Source organism: Sipha flava, unplaced genomic scaffold (genome assembly GCF_003268045.1).
Source record: "Sipha flava isolate LNK unplaced genomic scaffold, YSA_version1 73_pilon_pilon, whole genome shotgun sequence".
Classification (NCBI taxonomy): domain Eukaryota; kingdom Metazoa; phylum Arthropoda; class Insecta; order Hemiptera; family Aphididae; genus Sipha; species Sipha flava.
In genome coordinates, this window is record NW_020273613.1 from 2,404,245 (window position 1) to 2,424,173 (window position 19,929).

At 32.0% G+C, this 19,929-nt stretch overlaps 2 protein-coding genes and 1 pseudogene across 2 annotated transcripts; 1 reads left to right on the top strand and 2 right to left on the bottom strand.

Moving 5' to 3' along the window:
- The first annotated feature begins 394 nt into the window (after positions 1 to 394).
- LOC112692373 lies at positions 395 to 15,665 on the top strand. The gene is made up of 4 exons (XM_025567031.1): positions 395 to 1,370; positions 3,637 to 3,787; positions 11,477 to 11,787; positions 15,328 to 15,665. The coding sequence occupies exons 1-4, from the start codon at positions 563 to 565 to the stop codon at positions 15,468 to 15,470; spliced, it is 1,413 nt and encodes a 470-aa protein (XP_025422816.1). The 5' UTR covers positions 395 to 562; the 3' UTR covers positions 15,471 to 15,665.
- Positions 5,967 to 6,974, bottom strand: LOC112692374 (annotated as a pseudogene).
- Positions 15,666 to 15,860: 195 nt separating the features above from the next.
- LOC112692375 (T-complex protein 1 subunit beta) lies at positions 15,861 to 18,999 on the bottom strand. Its single transcript, XM_025567032.1, has 6 exons — positions 18,815 to 18,999; positions 18,329 to 18,644; positions 17,370 to 17,702; positions 17,079 to 17,307; positions 16,228 to 16,784; positions 15,861 to 16,164 (listed from the first exon to the last, which is right to left on the bottom strand). The coding sequence occupies exons 1-6, from the start codon at positions 18,815 to 18,817 to the stop codon at positions 15,992 to 15,994; spliced, it is 1,611 nt and encodes a 536-aa protein (XP_025422817.1). The 5' UTR covers positions 18,818 to 18,999; the 3' UTR covers positions 15,861 to 15,991.
- Positions 19,000 to 19,929: the final 930 nt, after the last annotated feature.

Genomic DNA, 19,929 nt, shown 5'->3' on the forward strand with positions numbered 1-19,929 from the left:
TGTTGTACATACTGTATTTGAGGGAACGACGATTGATAATCGCAGTTTCCCCATGTACGTATTTTATTTTTATTTTCTCCGTCCATAAGAAAGATAATGACGTGCACGGAACATACCCTCTATGGCTGTGCCGTACAAGACACGCGGCCGCCGTGTAGTCACGCCCCGTACACGCTGTAGCCGATATCGCACGTAAGCTCCGCCCCGCCAGGGCCGCGTGCACCCATCGGTTGGCCGACGGGCGAGCACCACGGAACATCGTAATCCTTCGTAACGATAAAACCCTGTGGTTCTGTGCATATAGTACGTACACGGTCCCTGCCACCGCCCGTCAACCGATGAACGCGATCCCCCCCCGCATCTACACCTCCGCAACCGCTGGGCGATCGTTATCACGGAGTCTCTTCCGCGGAGCCTCACGCACTTTCGCACCGACCGCCGAACCGCACGTCGCGGCCGAGACCAACCGACCGACCGACCGACCGACCCGATCTACCGACCGGACGAGTGCGAACGACTACCATCCTACGAGTGCGGACGACCGCACGATTACGGACGACCGATGTCGTCCTCGACGACGGTCAACTCGGGCCAGCCCAGACAGCCGCCACCACAGCTGTCGGACGGACTGTCGTCGTTGGTGTTGTCCAAGAAGTATCTGGCGTGCGCCCGGCCGCCGCACGTGTACAAACTAGACCACGAGAACCGGGACGACGGTGGTGAGATGTGCTACGGCGGTGAACCGTCGTCGGCCGAGTGCTGGGAGCAGACCGCGTGGGGAGCGCCGCCGTCGCCGGTGGTCGCTGCGGCCGTGCAGGCACGGTACGAGCCTTCGGACGTGTTCACGCCGCTGGTGTTCGAAGAGATACGGCCGCCGTCGCCGGAACAGCCGCCGCCCATGTGGATACGGACGGCCGAGCGGTTCCCGAACGGCACCGTGCTGCAGGTACACCATCACCATCTGCACCATCACCACCAGCAGCCGCCACCGACACCGCCGCCGCAGCAGCCGTTGCACCACCACCAGCACCGTCAGCACCTGCACCATCTTCATCAAGGCCAACACCCGCAACACGTCGCCGGCGGCTACCCGGCGAGGCGTCCGCTACAGCACTTGCCGCCGCCAGTGCAGTCGTCGCTGTCCGCCAAACCGTCGGCGTCCGAAGCCGTCCAGCAGCAGCAGCAGCCCGACGGCAACAAGCCGGGTGACTTGAGTTGGCTGGTCAACTTCCAGGTGGCGTCCATCTTCGAACCGACTGGCGGCGGCGTGGGCAGCAACGTCTCGGCCGGCGAATGGTCCCAGGAGCCGGCGGACGCGTTAAAACCTAAGAGGAAAGCCGCTGCGCCCAGGCCAACGGCCGACCAGAAACGTGAGTTCGAGCTGCAGTGCGCACAGTCAGAGGTCACCCTGGCTGGTCCACCCGGGAAAGGGACTTTCGAAAATTTCACGATCGGGTCTCGTTAGTAACTTTATTTAAAAACGAAAACCGTGACAAGAACCGCTCGTTTGATAGTTTTTAAAAAATCATTCTCACCCGGACCCTAGAGGATCCAGTCTGCCCCTGCGCATGGTTTTGCCGTGCAGTACCGCGCTCGTACCTTTCTTGGTGCACTCCCGGGGGGCCGTAAACGATAACGAAACACGCACCCATAAATGTATGATTCGCCCACCCACTACGGGTAGACGAACAACGCGAATTATCGTGGATACGTTAGCGATTCACGACGACAACCGGTTGCCTAACCTGGTGACCGGCGTTGGTCCAACATTGGACCTGTTAAGCCCTGTATGACTTAGGTTTAACAGGTTACACTAACAGTGCCGTATTCAGTGCAGGGCAAGAGGGCATGGACCAGGGGTACAATTCTTAAAGGAGCGCAAATTTCAACAATACTTATGTAATATTTTTCACGAAATATGAAAAATATGTAGTTAAAACAATTAAATTTGATAATGTCATTGATAAATTTGCCTCTATAAAATTAAAAAAAGTACCATTTTAATATTTTATTAAAATAAATTTAAAATCATCTCACACAATTGTATAACAAAAACATTTGATGAAAATTACATGTTTTTATAATTCATTGATTGTTTATATTTTAAAGTAATACCTACAAATAATTATTAAAATTTATTAGTAATTATTACCTTGTATACTATGTTTTTATACATGGTTTATATATCTCAAATTATTTTTTGTAAAAAAATGCAACTTTCCCATTAGGGGGCAAAGAGGGCGCAAATACAGTGATTCGACGGGGGCGCCACCAGACCTCAATACGGCCTTGCACACTAAAGACTCGTCCAAAATCGTTTTTATTTTTCGGGATTTTACTAAACTCCATGTACCTAATTTTATATACACCGTATATTATTGTGGGTGAATTATATATCGTGTGCAGGTGTACAGTTTATAGAATTTAAGTATACTGTGTTTGGTAATAAAAACAATTTCGAACAAATCGGATGATCGATCGGCCACCGGGCGTAGATCGATACATAATATTATCAACTTCTGATGTGTACTCCGTGAATGATCGAGTAGATCATTTCTAACGTCATCCGCATTGATGATTTACTCTTACGAGTTGCGCGCAGTTCAATCCAGGAAATTAATTAATTTTGATGATTTCTTTCGTTTTCCCGGAATTATTTGGAAAATATTATTTATTTAGATCTACCTTTTTTTATCACACGTTTTTGTTTTCTAAATACTGTTTGAATTGCAATGTAATACGATGAATATAATGAATTTAGAAGTTGTGCTTCTGTGCCGGCAGGGTGTAAGTATACTATAAATAACGAGTTAACTCGGAATATCTTCTACTCTTTCGTATTGGCTTCGAAATACTTTTGGAACAAGAAGTCGTTCTTCTTGAAAACGCAATTATTCTAGAAACTTAGTGGTTTCACGTTTTATATAGCATACCAACTGTTATTCTCCAATACAGTCAATAATAAACAAATAAGAACCAAATAAATAAATTATAACCATGTTGGATATAATATATGCATCTAAATACTAGATTTATCTTTATTTATTTATTTTTTTTTTTTATTGAATAATAATAATTTTACAATTAAAGATATGCTTAAATAATTAATTTTCAATTATTTGTTTTCGATATTTATAAGTTGCAATGGCAGCAGTAATATGTTGATATTTCGTCCTACGATCCTTTTATGTTAAAATTATAATCTAAAATCGTTTATAACATATCATAGTTTAGGAAGCTATCAAAATATTGTTTGTTTATTAGTGTGATCAATAATAGATTGTCACCATTTGTTGAGTTAATTCGTCTTGATCCGATCAGTAGTGATGTAGAGAAGTAGTAACAGCCTGATAATATAGAATCCGTACCATAGCACTTTATCAATTGTAATATTACCTAATGACACGTATATATATACCTAACGTTGTAGTTTGAGACAAAATATTATATTCTATGTAGGTATATATTTTATACGATAACATTATAATCTACGGTTTGATAATTTATAAACAAACACGATAAAAATCCAAAGATAATAAAATCCACTATAATATTATTAATCGTATATAATCTTTATGTTAAGCAGCGTTGAATCGTACGAATATAACTTTTTAATTTATTAACCATTGTTTTTAGCTTCTACAAAAATCAATCGAAAACCATACAGAATGCCACCTTCGAGGTTAGATAAAGCCAATAAGCCCGGGTACACGTATACGGAAATGATTCATCAAGCCCTGATGGAAAAAAAAGAATTACCAGTAGCAGAAATTTATCAATGGATATCGTGAGTGTTTCAATTAAAAAAACTTATTATTATAATGGTGATAAACTCCAGAATAGATATTATATTTAACAAAATAAATTCAAAATATTTTCGATTTGATAAAACTATGAAAACTAAATCCTATAATTTATTAGTATAATTTAAAGTAACCATATAAAATACAGCTTCATTTTGTAGTTTACCATTACTACTATATACTTACGAGTAATAGGTATAGTATTTTATTTCTAATTTTCTATGCTTTCGACGCTTTCCCCTTCTTTGTGGTAATATATTTTTTATATTAATCTATAGAAAATGGAAAATTATTACTGATAATACAGATCGATCGATTTTGAATTTCACGATAATTTAAAAAAAAACTAATTACCTATATTAGAAATCGGTATATGATGGCATTCACAATTTTATAAAATCTTGAGCTTTTTTATTTTTTTATTCAAAACTAAAATATTATATACCATTAGGTATTATAATTAAGCTATTATTCAGCTTGCGCAGAGATGATCCAGCAAATCTCCTATCTATACATTAATATGTTTTCTAGTTTAATAAAAAAAAATAAAAATTGCAATATATTTTTATGTTCCAAATAATCAAATATTTTTTTTTTAAAAACAATAAAAATTAGTCTTAGAAAAATTTATATCACTGTACAAACATAATTACAGCAGTTATATACGATTTGTTGTTAAAAGAGTCAAGCCAGAGTTAAATTTAAACGTTATACGCTTATTGCTGTAAACATGTCTTCGCCACAATATTTATATTCAACGTTGTTTCCGTGTTTGCTATGTAAGGGTTGTATACTTACCTATCCTAGTCATCAATTGGCAACCACAACAGCTAAAACTCCCACACTCATAGGAATATTTACTACGTCCCCTAAGCGTGCTAACACCAATTTTACGGTTCAGTGGTAGAGGAATCGCTGTATATGGATCGCGTGATATTATAGGAATAAATACAAATATATATATGTGTACCCCAGACAAGTGCATTTAGAGCCCACTGCATATCTAATATTTAAACGAATTAAAGTAACACCTGAGAATATAATTTATATTTCTATATAAAATAATAAATAAGGGATATCTGAATATTATACTACATAGTATATATCAGGGTAGTCCAACCCGCAACCCGCGGACCGCATGTAGCAACCGAAGCCTTTTTTTTGACTCTCCTCCATAAAATACTTATTTTAAAAAATAATTCACAATAGTATTATAACAAAATCGTTATATGATTGTATACTTTTTATATTATATACTATAAAACATAGGTACACGTGTAATGAGTAACATTCAAAACCATTATTGAATTCAGCTCACTGCGTATGTATAATATAAGTTTCGTGTTTTTATAGAAGCCACAACGAATCTGATTTCTTATGGTGGGAGATCGTGAAAGAAATTATTATTATTATAGTTATTATTAAGCAGCGATTGTTGACTGCAGGTTAAACTGGATAATTAATTTTTTTTTTTACTTTAATTTTTTTATGAAAGCGTAAATTGGTCCACCAACTACAAAAGGTTAAACCACCCTGGTATATATCATAGTAGATTTATATTGTTACATGTCAAAAAATATTGTATCGTTTTGAAAAAGAAAGAAAAAACTTATAAATCTGTAATAAAGTAACTTTGTCGACAATTAATACACTATTGTCGATTATGTTAAAATTAAATATTTTTTAAAATAATTATTTTAATATAATAATTTTTAAAAATAAACTAAAACCTATTTAATCAGTAAAAAAAAAACTTAAAAATTAATATTTAACAATAAATGTTCGATATCAAGAAATATAATTACATTCAATATTTTTCGACCATTTAGCATATAAATATGAATTTTAAATTTTATAACTATAAGTATATATATTACATAATCATGTTGGTTTTAATTGTAATTATAATTATCAATATAGCACCAATTATTGGTACAACACATATTATACCAATAACTGGCTGTTATATAATATGTGGTCTACCGGTGAATTTACGAATATAGTATGCGGTCTACCACAAATAAATAAATTAAAAATTATATCATAATATTAAAGTATAATTATTGTAGTAGTAATAGTAAAAAATTAATAATTAAAAATTACTTTGTCAAAAAAATTGTTGTCAATGAGTATAAATAAATATAATGTAATATGTTATACAAAAACTTACGCCATATCTCACAAAAATGCATTAAATAAATCTGATTTATTTATGCCACGTCACCATGTTTCCATGAGATATCTACAATAATATGTATCATTGTATTATACGTATTACGTTAAATTTATTTTACATAACTTATAATAATTTTACCTTGGAAGGAGATCAGGACTTGTACTACACATATTTTTAACTACTTTTAAGCGTAATGGTCTCCATAAACTTTAGATCCGTTGAGTGTGCGCTTGTGTAAGTGGATCAACAAAATTTTCGCTGTGGTTAACTGTATTATGCGTATAACCATATTGGGTGATCCCGTTTTACGCTGGTCGCCCATCAGAGTATATAATAGAACCTAATGCAACCCCTTTTTTAATAATATCATGCAAACTTTGCTTGTCCCGCTTTTCGACAACAAAATATCATTTCTCACTATTGTCACATAACCCAAACACCCAAGGACTGTTCATTCGTCTACCATAATTTCTTTTTCCATTTTCAAGAGAATCTTCATTTTCGTCTTCGATGTTTTCACTCAGCAAATTTGCAAGTCGATATCGACCTGTAACAACATAATGGTGATTTATAATATTTTATAATTAATATTCAATATAAAATTGTATTTTATTATTATAAAATATAAATTACCTTTATAATTTTTTCTGGATTCTCTTAAAAAACATTCGTCGACTTGTATGATAATATTAGGTCCTCCAAATTTATTACTTTTTCGAACATTTTCACTGGTATGTCCCGACACAAATTCATCCAGTCACATATGGAGTTGGATGATCTCCCAGTTAATGTCATAATTGTTTTATTGGATAAACCTTGAGTTCAGTAGAACACCAGTTCTAACTGTTGACTGAAGCTTATTCCACTATTTAGACGACCATTTTTGTCAATAAAAGTCCAAAAAGCATTATCTTTCCTATAATAGTATACATAATTATGATTAAATAAGCCAAAGAATATAAAAAAATAATTTTCTTACCTTAAACTTTGTGTTGTTTTTCTTTTTGCTTTTCTCTTACAACGTAAAATTCTCCTTTCCTTACCTCTCTCCTTGCGTAGGTATAAATTCATAGCACTTTCATACTTAATACATTAGGAATTTTCATTATTTGCCACAATATTTTTGCTAATTAAAAAATTGTGGTTGATTCGTCACTACTAATAATTGAATAAAAATCTTTTGCCAACATATTGAATGTGTAAAATATAAATTGTGTCGCGCAATAAATGACGTACTGAGCTATTGAGCCCATACTTTTACAAAATGTCGAAGTATTGTTATCTGTGTATAAGGCAATAAAGATAAAGTGTTGACCGAAGAAAAAGATTAAAAAGTGTATCTATTAAAAATAAACTTAAGCCTATGTAAAAACCGCAGGTAGACCGCATCCTACAGTGGCCGGTAGAACAAGTTTGCCGGTAGACTGCATACTATATGACAGCCCCAATAACTTATATGTAGATAATAATATTTGATGGCTTGGTACAAAAAAAATAAATACCTATTATTGTATTTGTTTAGAAATTTAAAGAAGTACCTGATAATACATTTGTAAGAATAAATACCTTTGGTACAATGTAGTGTTGTGTACAAATTAAAGAGTAAAAATGAATAGAGAGTTCATGAACCCTAAAGATCAAAAAATAGTTTTCTCATGAGAGATAAATGTTTACCGTAGAGTAGTAACATTATACTAAGTTCTAAAACATAATCGTTACTAAACATACGAGATAGATGCAGTAAGACTTTTATATTAATTTATAAATTATTTTTTAACTGAATGCAATTTAACAGGAATTATTTGTACTTTTATTTTAAAATGTCTTAAAAAATTGTTTAAAATAAACTTACCAATTTTTAAACTTTAAAAAAATAATAATAATATAATATACCTAACATAATATAATATACCATAATATTGCAACACAATATAATTTTATAAAACATAATTTTTAAAACAATAACAGCATAATTTAATGTACTCATAGTATTAAAATTAATATTATATTAATATAATATAATATTATATTTTTTATATTATATTTATATTATTATTATTAATATTATTTTTTGTTATACAACATGAGATTATTGATTTTTCTAACAGTAATTATGACGAATAAACTGTATAATATATATTTATAATTTTAAAGTGAGTATAATTATCATATTTATACGACTCACAAGCTTTAAATCGATTATAGTTTCACATGGCCCACACCCTTAAGTTATAATATTTTAACAGAGTATATTTCTCCTTTAATTTCACTTCACCTGTCTATAAAATTCCCTAGCCACGAGTTAGTATTTCCTGTGTAAAACGGTTTCGGAAAAGAGGGTTAAAAGGGATAATAATGTTTTTTATTCGTTTGTTTCCGTAATCAACCGGCCGTGAAACTTTTCACCTATTCCCACCCTAATGTGTACCTAGATGGATAGATGTGTACCTATAGATATCATAAACAAATGACGGCTATAATTTTATTTAAATTGCATGATACCGAGTTAAGTCACATAATTTAAAATTTTATACTTATAGCTTGGTAAGGTTACGTATAATAACCACGTGGAATATAGGCAATATTATTTTATAATGTAATATGTAATGGTATTATTCGTTTAAAGATAGCTATGACAAAATGAATAATGATTTTTCATAGGTTTTGATTGCATATACTATTTATACTTAAAAACATTTCTTAAAGCAATAATATATACCTACCTTTGTATCTAATAAAGTTCTCAGATGTTTTTAAACTATTTATTGATATCGTTAATAAATCCGAATATTCATTTTACCGAGATAAGTCAGTTTACATATTTCACCGAGAAAAAATAGCAGTCCATAACTTGTGTAAAATTTAAAAGACTGTACCTACATCAATATACGTAAGCACACCATACATACAACATTCATAAGACATTTATATAACATATTATATAGCCTTAAATTGTAATATTGGCGGTATTGGATTTAGGACATTTGGCCCGAGCCCCCGGGGTTCTTACAAAATTCAATAAATGGGTGGCTCCTACAAAATAAGTCTTTAAATGTCTTGATACAATTTACCGATCATTTATAATGGATTAAAATAAAACCTAAGTAGATACGGTATAGATATGAATATTTATATTTTTTCGGGATTAAAAGCTCTAATAGCTATGAAACAACTGATTTTTCTCGAACAATATTCTGGAGTCACGCGAGTAACTAATTGAAATTGGTCCCAGGGCCTCCACAGTCCTGAATTCAACACTGGATATGAATATAAATATAATTACTTGTATGAAACAATAATATTTAGGTCTTAGAAATATATTTAACTACTTAGTATTATAACAATATTCTTTTCGTAGTTAAAAATACACAAAGCAAGGCCATCCTCCGATTTCATTTAAATGTTAAAAAACTTTTATTTACATAAGAATGTACGTCCGATAATTACTTTTAAACTTTTAAGTTTAACTTATGGTTTTTTTTCCTTATTTCCATCAGGTAACTCTTGGCATATTTGTTGTGTTTACACTCGGCTTTTCCGCGAGGTTGCCATGATTATTATACCTGTATTTCATATTTTATAAAAGATCAACAATACACCGTAGATAATATTATTTCGTAGTTTGCCATTTGGTAAGCATATACTCGTATTTATGAAAATATGCGGCATATTTCTCTTCCAAATGTTCGTGACTTCAACTATTTTATAACTTAAGCGAGTTAGGCATTAAGATTTTGTAAAAATTATCCTTTTTAATTATCTTTGGAGATAAAATACTAAACCGTTTTCTTGTAAATACACTTAGCTTTCTGTCAATTGTTGTCATTTCAATGTTTTAGTTGAATCTAAAATATATAAACGTGCTATAATGATAAATTGAACTTAACCGAACCCGAATTATACCGTAATGGCAACTGTTTTATATTTTTAAACATTCAATAACTATAGTTAGACAGAGTTATAATATTATAGTATGTTACTGCAGTTTGCAGGATTCTTTGTTGTTAATAACTTTCGATAAATGACCATCAAGTGAGTAGGTATGTAAAGTCTCTGAAAAGTTTTGACTAGAAACTTAAAATTGTTTATACTTTTTCGCGACTAATTTGAGAAAAAAAAGATATTGTTTATGAGTATGGCGTGTGTATATGTTAGATATGACCGAAAATAACTCACCCCTTCACTCGTTTATTGTGTTCGTACCACCTCGGTGCCAGGTACCCATTTCTGTTCCTCATAGAAAATAAAGAAATAAGGTTAACTTTATACCGAAGTCTCCCCCTTCGCTACTTGTATTTTGATATTTTATTTTTATACTCAACAACAATAGACAGACCATACCAATAATAACAATAATAATAATAATAATAATAATAATATTTTGTGGGCAATTCTATATAATGCATCGTATATGATGTCGAGTGTAAATTTGAACTGGTCGAACCATTTATTAAATTAAAAGTACAATCGTTAATCGGTTCAAATGCGTAAAATAACGACACTTGCTGAAAAAATACACAAAAAATACGGCAATATACTGACGGAAGTTAACATCTAATAGAAAAATTTACTTTTTGTTTAATGTAGTTTATATTAAAATAAACGAGTATACACGTGGTATATTTGGATTTAATACATGTATCATTTGTCAAAACTTGAAACAATTTTGGTGGTGACTTGGAAACTATTCGAAGGAGACTTAACCTTCGTAAGCCACCATCCCCACAATAGATTTAAGCCCATTCATATTGTTCGTATTAAAAATAACATCGTTTTATTTTTGATACCCATAAATGAGATCACAATACATATCGAACGAAATTTAAATTTAACTATGTTTAAGAAAACTGTGCTTTGAAATGCTTTGAAGGAATCCTTTAAAGTACAACGTACAAATAAAATTAAAGCCATATAATAATATTTGTATTAAAATTAATACAGTTAACCTGATACGTCTTCAATTGCGTATATTATATGGACTATTTATACCGTAAACGATGGATTTTAATTTTACCATTATCCCCCAACAATATTTTGAATCGAGTCATATACCTGTAATCTATGCAAATTCATTATTTCGTGATTTAAGATAAACCACTATTCACCCTTAAATTAATATTATTGTGTGTAGGTTTATCAGGAAGGTGGTGAAACAACTAATTTTCCATGTTCATTATAATGTAGTGGTTTAAAATAAAATTACACTTAAGGATTATTTTTTATCTCTATTAACGACCCAACAGGTAAATATCTCGTTTTTTTTCTTCCGTTTAATTTTGAACAGTGTGTTAATATGATATATATTCAATGAACTACTGTCAATGGTCTACATGATTCTGTAATATGCCACACATATTACTATTATAAAACAATAATGTATGCGTAAAGTAGGTGTTAATATGCATAATCTCAACGCTCCTCGTAAATTAAAATGTTTAGTTCAGAAAAATACAATTATATTAGTAAACAGTTTATTCACAGTACATATGTTTTGTAGGAGTCATTTTCCGTATTTCCGCGAAGACGACGAACGCTGGAAAAATTCCGTGCGTCATAATTTATCCATAAACCCAAACTTCCGAAAAGGGCGAAAGTCTCAAGGGGCCGGTCATTATTGGCGGCTATGCAGTTCCGAGGAAAGTCAGGGCCATCGCGAGTTTCCTGCAATCGTCGAAGACGACACATCTTCGCCGCAAGAGTCGTCTGAATTAGAACAAGCTTGCAAGTATCTGGAAGGCGAACTGCAGCGCGATAGCTGCCTGGATGATGTGAAAATGCATTCGACCATCGACACGGAATTAGAAAATGGTATGTTTTTTTGGTTGTCTGGTCGGCGAATGAAACGTATAGACGTAAATTAATATACGTAAACAAAATTGTTTATAGTTACCACTTTTACCTACTTTTTATCGCTAATGAATATAAAATAGATTTTTAACCTTATGTTACGCATATTTTACGTAGGTAGTAGAATCAAAATGTTCTCAGAATTTATTAATAGCAAAAAAATCTTTGTCTCATCAAGTATCTGATTGTTGAAATTAAAAGTAAACGTAATTTGCCATCTATAGGTTCAATAGGTTTAGTCTTTAAAACTACATTATTCTCGCGCTTGTCACAATCGTGTGAATACGAAAAAGGGTTTACACGTTTTTCAAAATTTCACATTTGAGACGGGCTTACATTAAATGTTATTTTGAACTTGTCAAAACTGCTGCAGAAATGCTTGAATATTTTAATACAGCTTATGGTTTTAGAGCATTAAAAAAACAGCCGTTTATGATTGATTTAAGCGTTTCAAAAATGTTCATGAGTCGCTTGAATAAGAATAGCAGAGTGGCTGATAGTCGATTTCAAAAAATGGAGAAACTGTTGAAAAAGTTCGGAATTTTGATCAATGAGATTGTCGTTTACTCATTCTAGATATGGCAAATGCAGTGATTGGTTTGAGTGAGGAGACGCTAGGGGATTGAGAACCTCAATTAAATTATCAGATACCTTTATTACGTACGTTTACTGAGTTGTCAAAAAAGGACGCATGGGACGATACTTTATTTAAGTTTAGTTTTTACAAAATTACAAAAAGTTAATATTTTTATAAAAAATCAAACTATTTTTCAAAATGTGTAAATATACCTGCGAATTATTTTTTGATACAGCAGGATACATGATCAATTATAAAATCGAAAATCAACATCGACAATTTTTGCTGGTATACATAATTACGTACATTATCATTACTTAGAACGCCTATAGAGTTTATTTTTTTATTTTTCGTTATAATTAGAATTTCGGATTGATTTTAGCCTCTTTAGACAAAAAAACATAGATATTATCATATATTTAAATATTGAGGTTATAGTTAGAACTCTGAAAGTGAGTATAAGAATATACGGAATATCCGTTGGTTAGTGGTATTATATTTGAGGGTATCATAAAGGAGTGAACACGGTATGTTCAGTTTCTAATTAGGTAGGGACGCAACATTTGGATGTCTCATCATAGTGCTTTAAATATTTGTTTCCCAAGTCGAGCACCACAAATCGATTAGGAATATCGTACGGTTCAGTACAAAACATTTTGACTGAAGACCAAGGGTGTATTTGAGTTGTGGCCATGCAGGGGGGCGAAACTAATTTTTCTTCAATACAAACTTAAAAATAATTTACAGTTCATTACCTACAGCTTATGTTCCTGTTATAATGATAGACTAGTAATTTATATTTTTAATTATTTATACATTATATTTTTTAAATAAATCAATATTTTATATTCAAAAAAATACGAACCATTGGGGGGGGGGGGGGCGAATGCCAGAAAATTGATTGCCACTGAATGTTCAACAAATGAAAACGAATTTTTGTCCAAAATTATTATTGGAGATGAAACTTGGGTTTTCGTTTATGATCCAGTGACAACATTGTAGTCATTAGAATATTCTAATGACTGGCGTACACTGCCATATGGCACGCAGCAATGTTACCGAGGCTAAAAAAATCGTGTGTTGTTAAATTACAATTGAAGATTGTGTTGATTGTGTTATTCAACAACAAAGGAGTAGTTCACTAGGAATTCATATCAAATGGACAAACGGTCAACTTTGGTTTTTAAATTTAAGTTTTAAACCCGTTCGATTTGTCGAAAAAGCCAGAAAAATGGTTGGTTTTTGCTTCACAACAACGTTCCTCATATTTTGTAGTTCGACAAAATTTAGCTGATAAAAAAAATTCCACAAGTACACAACCCCTTTTTTCAACATATATAGTATCATGCGACTTTTGTCCATTTCTGACACTAAAATTTGAACCTCTAACAAAGGTCAACGTTTTGCGACGACTGAAGACATTAAAAAATTAGTGCAATAGCAAATATCAAGGTCATACAAATAGATGACATATACCAAAGATGTTTCTCGCAGTTGAAAACTCGTCGGAGTACATGTGTTTGTGCTGAAGAACGAAAATTTAAAGAAGGTTAAGTTAATTTAAGTTTAAATTGTATATATAAAAAAAAAAAATTCCGGGAACTTTTTGATCTCGCTACGTATACCCTTCCTATGCCGCTGTTTTGAAACGAATTTTCCGTTCCATAACTGAGATACGTAATCGATTACGCAATAGAAGGTTCGCACTAAACAGTCTTCTAAAGTCTTCGAATTATCGAGCAATATCTATAGTTTTATTTTTGCGATCAATTACGTTTTCTGTATCGCAGTAATAAGTTTATTTTTTTTCTAAAAGTACTAACAAACTGTACATTAATTTGTGGCAAAAATCCTGTTCCATAACACTTGGAAGATCATAGGACTTAATTCTCATTAATTTCTTATCTTAATAGTTTTTCGCACAAAACCATAGCACAACCTAACCCAAGCCTAACCACAGTCTACAAAATAATTTCCATAATATTATAACTCTACCACTAGTGCGATATATAAATATATTTTTACTACTTTATCGTATATATATTTTTTTATTTTTACATACATTGAACACGAAAGCTAACGCCGAGCTTAGTTTAAAATCATATTTGAATGCAATGATATGCTACTTTCATACGTTAAGACAATACTCTGATTATAGTACCTCATTGAAACGCCTATTTTAGACTATATTTATATTTTATGTCGGAATTATCAATAAGTCACAAAGACATAGATTTTATTTAAAAAAAAAGACTAATATTGAACTTGCAATATAAAAAGTTATTTCACAGAACATATTGTACTACGTAAATGTTTATAAATTACAACACAAAAATACTTTCAATAATCTTTCACGATCACATATAAATGGTTAACAATTCTATTTCACTACAAAGAATAAAAATATTATTTTAACAAATGTCAAGACTGGTAATAACATTCTAAAATTGGTACTTTTATTGTCATTTAAAATATATTATTTATTTGAATTTCAGTGCCACTATATTTTTCTTCTTTATTTACTGATTTACTTAGTTACATTTAGTTTATTTTACTAATTTTTAAGATTTTAAACTGTTATGATTATCTGATAATCAGAAATATTATATTATAATTTTCATTTAGAAAGCAATTGTTTTAATTTAGGTAAAATAATAATTTTAATTAACATAAATCATACATTATGTTTATAAATGTTATTTGTACTAAACATATTTCGTAGATATTTTAGTAATTTTCAATTTTGAAATATCATAGTCACATAGAACATTTAAGAAAATAGTAAATGGTTAATTTTGGATATACAATTAAAAATATGTTGTGCTAATACAAATAAGTTTTTGTTGATTTAATTGCTATTTGATTTTGTTTTGTATTATAATGAATAAAATTCAATTTTATACATTTGTTTGTTTTTGTTTCAGAAATTTATACCAATTCGTTTTTGATTTCCAATCCATCAAAGTTTGTAAATGAACAAATGAATATGTCGAATAACAATGATTTTCATTCGTACAGTGAAAACATTTTGGAGGAGTCCATTGACTTTCAGTATTATAATTTATAAATCTTCCAGCTCAAACTATTTTGGTTTCAAAAATTCCAAGTTCTATTATTTTTTTTTTTTACATATATTTTTATAAATTTAAGACTGACTAACAGATGACCTTTTTTAATACTACTTTTACATGATTATTACCATCAATTTTGACACTGAAATTTTACCTGTTTGTGTTTATAGCTTTTTTTTTGTTTGTTACCAGTTCATAAATACATTTTTTATTATCATGTATTAAAGTTCTAGTCAATTATTTATTACTTGAAAAATAATACTTGCTTGTTTTTTTTTTTTTTGCAAAACACACTGATTATTGAATAGGCATATATATATATATTATAATTAATGAAAAACAATTTTTCCATAGATATAAAGATTTATAAAAGAATTACTCCAGAATAGTATTTCATATTTTTATATTTTAAAAAAAAAAAATGTATATAAAAAATACGTGAATTAAAACAACCTTATATTTTTTGGAGTTAGTTTGTTATTAGGATGTTTTTAGTGAAAATTAGTATTATTATAAATTAACAGTGACCACGATCTTCAACTCGTTGTCTTGGTGCAGCCTTAATAATACAATCAACGCGCAATATCATTTCAGCAGCTTCAGCAGCGGAAACGAGTACTTGTCTTTTGACAACAAACGATTCAGTGATTCCAATTTCTTGCATACATCCTAAAGCACCTTTATCCATATCTGAAATAAAAATATTTTATGTAATAACATCGTGAGATATTGAAATTGTTAATGATTACTAACCTAGACCCATGGTGGTCTTATTAAGAGCATGAGCAGCTTTTAATTCACTGATGAGTTGGGCAGAGTCCAAACCAGCATTATCAGCAATAGTGGTGGGTAGAGCCTGTAAGGCCCGAGCGAATGCCTCCATAGCCACTGCTTCTTTTCCAGCTGTTTTAGCAGCTACAACACTGACAGCATTGGCCATTAGCATTTCACTGCAACCACCACCATAAACAATGGTTGGCTCCCTAACAGTAGACGATAATACACACAGAGCGTCATGTATAGAACGATCTGCTTCATCAATAATTTGTTCAGTGGCTCCACGTATAACAATACTACATGCTTCACCAAGTGCTACACCAGAAAAACGTAGTAATGTACTTTCTCCAATCATTGTTTCTTCAATGAGCTTGCATGTTCCCAACTTGGCTGTAGCTGGAGAATCAAATGTTGACAAAATCTCACCACCGGTAACAAGAGCTAAACGCTCAATACCATCAAAATCGGCATGTTCAATAGCCATAATACCAGCATCACCAAAAAGTTGTTCGGGATAATTGTAAATCAATTGTCTGAAATGAAATATTTGTAATATTTTTTACCAATTTAGAATTTGAAGGTAGTCCACTCATTTAATAAAAAGATAATTTAAGATTGAAATTTTGAGCTTTTTTATAATTATTTTATTAAAAACACATTTTAATAGATATAATAAATAAAAAACAATTATTCTTTTCATCCAAGAATCTAAAATAAATGTTGAAAACTTGTTTAATACGATTCAAAAATACATTTAAGCTTATTTTATTGTGTTAGTAATAACTGCATAATTTTCTTCAGTTAACTTTAATTTATGTTTAAATTACCTGTTAATGAAAACATTGCATTCATGAGCAAGTATTTTTCCAACTTTGTCCTTCATCTTTTCTTTCTCTGCCAATTCAAGTTCTGCAACTTTTGCCATAGAATCAACTTTAATACGAGATCCAAATACTTTAATTTTATCAGTATCCATAGGAGTGTTGGCAATAAGTATACGAGCATTTTCAATACGCTTTGGCTGATGTTGTCCAACCTTTTTGTCAAGAAGAAAACCTATTAAAATAAATCATTTTAATCTATATTTCATTCAAAGAATTGTATTCAATTTTATTTACCTTCATCCAAAAATGAATCTTCTAAACATCCACCTTTAAGCTTAATAATTTGTATAGCTGATAAATTTCCAGAACCTTTTAGACGTAAAATAGCATCAACAGATAATTTAGCAAAATGTTCCTTATGCTGGGATAAAATTTTTGAGCTCAAAGTAGTACGAGCAATATTCATTAAATCTTCTCGGAATTTAGCATCATTCGAACTATGATTCAATGAAGCGGCTTTTAAAGCTTCATGTGCAATTGCTGTTGCTTTTCTCCATCCAGATACAATTACTTGAGGGTGAATTTTTTGATCAACCAATTTTTCAGCTTCACGCAATAATTCAGCAGCTAATAAAAAATAATAAATAATAATTTACTTAAATTACATATAATTTCAACTTGTAACTAGTATTTACATAATAATAATTATAAAATGCTACACATGGTTAAGACCGTATTAATACTTCATACATATAAACTGTAAATCATTAACTTTTTTTTAATAAACAGTTAAAAAATAAAAATTTATATTATTAAATTCTATGAGAAATATAACTGGCATATTTAAACCAATAAATATTATGATTCATAAGTATGTATTGAACTAAAGAATCTAATATTTATTTATTGAAAAAATAATTAATATTAAATTAAATTAATTAAATATAAGTCAATAGCTTTGGATAATTAGTAATTTCAGTTAAAATGCAAAAAAAACTTGATAACTGTATGATATAAAACAATAAGAATAATTCATCAATTAATGATCAAAATGTAAAATTATTTGAAAAACAATGATTTTCAATGTTTTATGACCACTTTAAAGTTCTAGGCTGAAAATTATTAGCTGATTATTATAAAACTTAGAGTTTGAACACCATATGTCGTTCATAATAACCTATATTTATTAGAAAGACTAACGTACGGAGTTTCTACACAATAATTTATACTCAAGTTAGACATTTAAGTATTACCTAGAACAGTAACCGAAGTGGTACCATCACCGACTTCGCCATCCTGGACTTTGGACATATCAACCAATATCTTGGCGGCCGGATTGTCGACTCCAATATTTTTCAAGATTGTTGCACCATCATTGGTAACTTCTACTTTGGCTTCCATTCCACCACGACCAGGCGATATGAGAATCTTGTCCATGCCTTTCGGGCCCAACGTGCTTTTGACCAAGTCGCCGATAGCAATAGCTCCGATGAAACTGGACAAACGAGCATTTTCACCTTTGTCTTCTTCGGCTTGATGTTTCAAGATACGTACCGGATTTAAAGAAACCTTCACGGGTGCAAAACAGACAAGAAAAAAATCAACGTTACATCAAACGCTAGCGCCGCGATGGTGAAAAAACGCCCATGTTATTTCGGGCACCGCGATCTTGGTAGGTTAAGAGAACAGGACCCCGGAGGAGCACACACGGTGCTGCCGCGGTTTCGGGTGTCACTTACCATTTCAGTGTTCTACGGGATAATATTAAGAACGTCGGGTGCGCGTTGGACAGCTGATAATGTTTGGAACGGAACGCGAACAATGGGACGGCCACACGGTTTATCGACGAACAGGGATTTCAGCACAGCACGTTAGTTTCACAACAACGAGGTATCGCGGTGTAGACGAGCAAGTATGGTTTACGTTATCAAACACGAAACTTATCGGACCGGAAGACCAAGGTGGTACCAATACGACGGACACCGTTTTATCGGTGCCCGGACTGCTCGGAACAAGCGGTGTTTTTGAAACGAACCGCGCTTGCGAGCGATGTGCGTTTAAAACGATTACGGCTGTTTTTCGACGTTTTTGACGTGCGGTCAGGGCCATCCCGAAGAAGGATTTGGGGAAGGGTATCTCAGGCAGATACATTGCAGAGAATTGCGGAAAACGGTTTAAAGGTGTGATTCCTAAGGACGCGTCTGAATAGGTATTCCGTACAATTACAAAACGTAGCCGCAAGACGCGCAGCAGGTCTGTAATGTACATTGTTACCATATTATTATATGATATTCTCATATTCCTAATCATTAATACCATCATAGTTTGTTTTGGATATGACTTTGTGTACGTTTTCCTTTATTTGGTGATCTTTATAAGCATTATGTTGCAAATCAAATAGGCATGGATGTCTGCTCACATAATTAGCCAGCATAGAATATTTTTCAAATGCAAAAATATAAATAAATAATTAAAAATATAAATAATTGAAGCAATCTAAGAAAAATATATGAGATTCAAGGAAAATGTTTTTATTGGCACTAACAGATCTCAATATTAAATAAAAAATTAAAATTATGTTTATCAAATTATTTATACATTATAATATGTTGTTATAGCACTGGACAAAAAAAAATGTGTTGTCGCATCTAAACCGTTGTTGCGATCACTATATCGATAAAATTATATAAAAAAAAAAAAATTAAAATTAAAAAAAAATTAAAATGTTCAAAGGGAAAAACAACAACGGCCTCTCTCAACAACTTATAAGTACAAGATTGCAGTCACGAAATTTTCCTACACCACCGCTTTTCTGTAGACATTAAAATATATTATTCTGTGCTAAAATTAATGG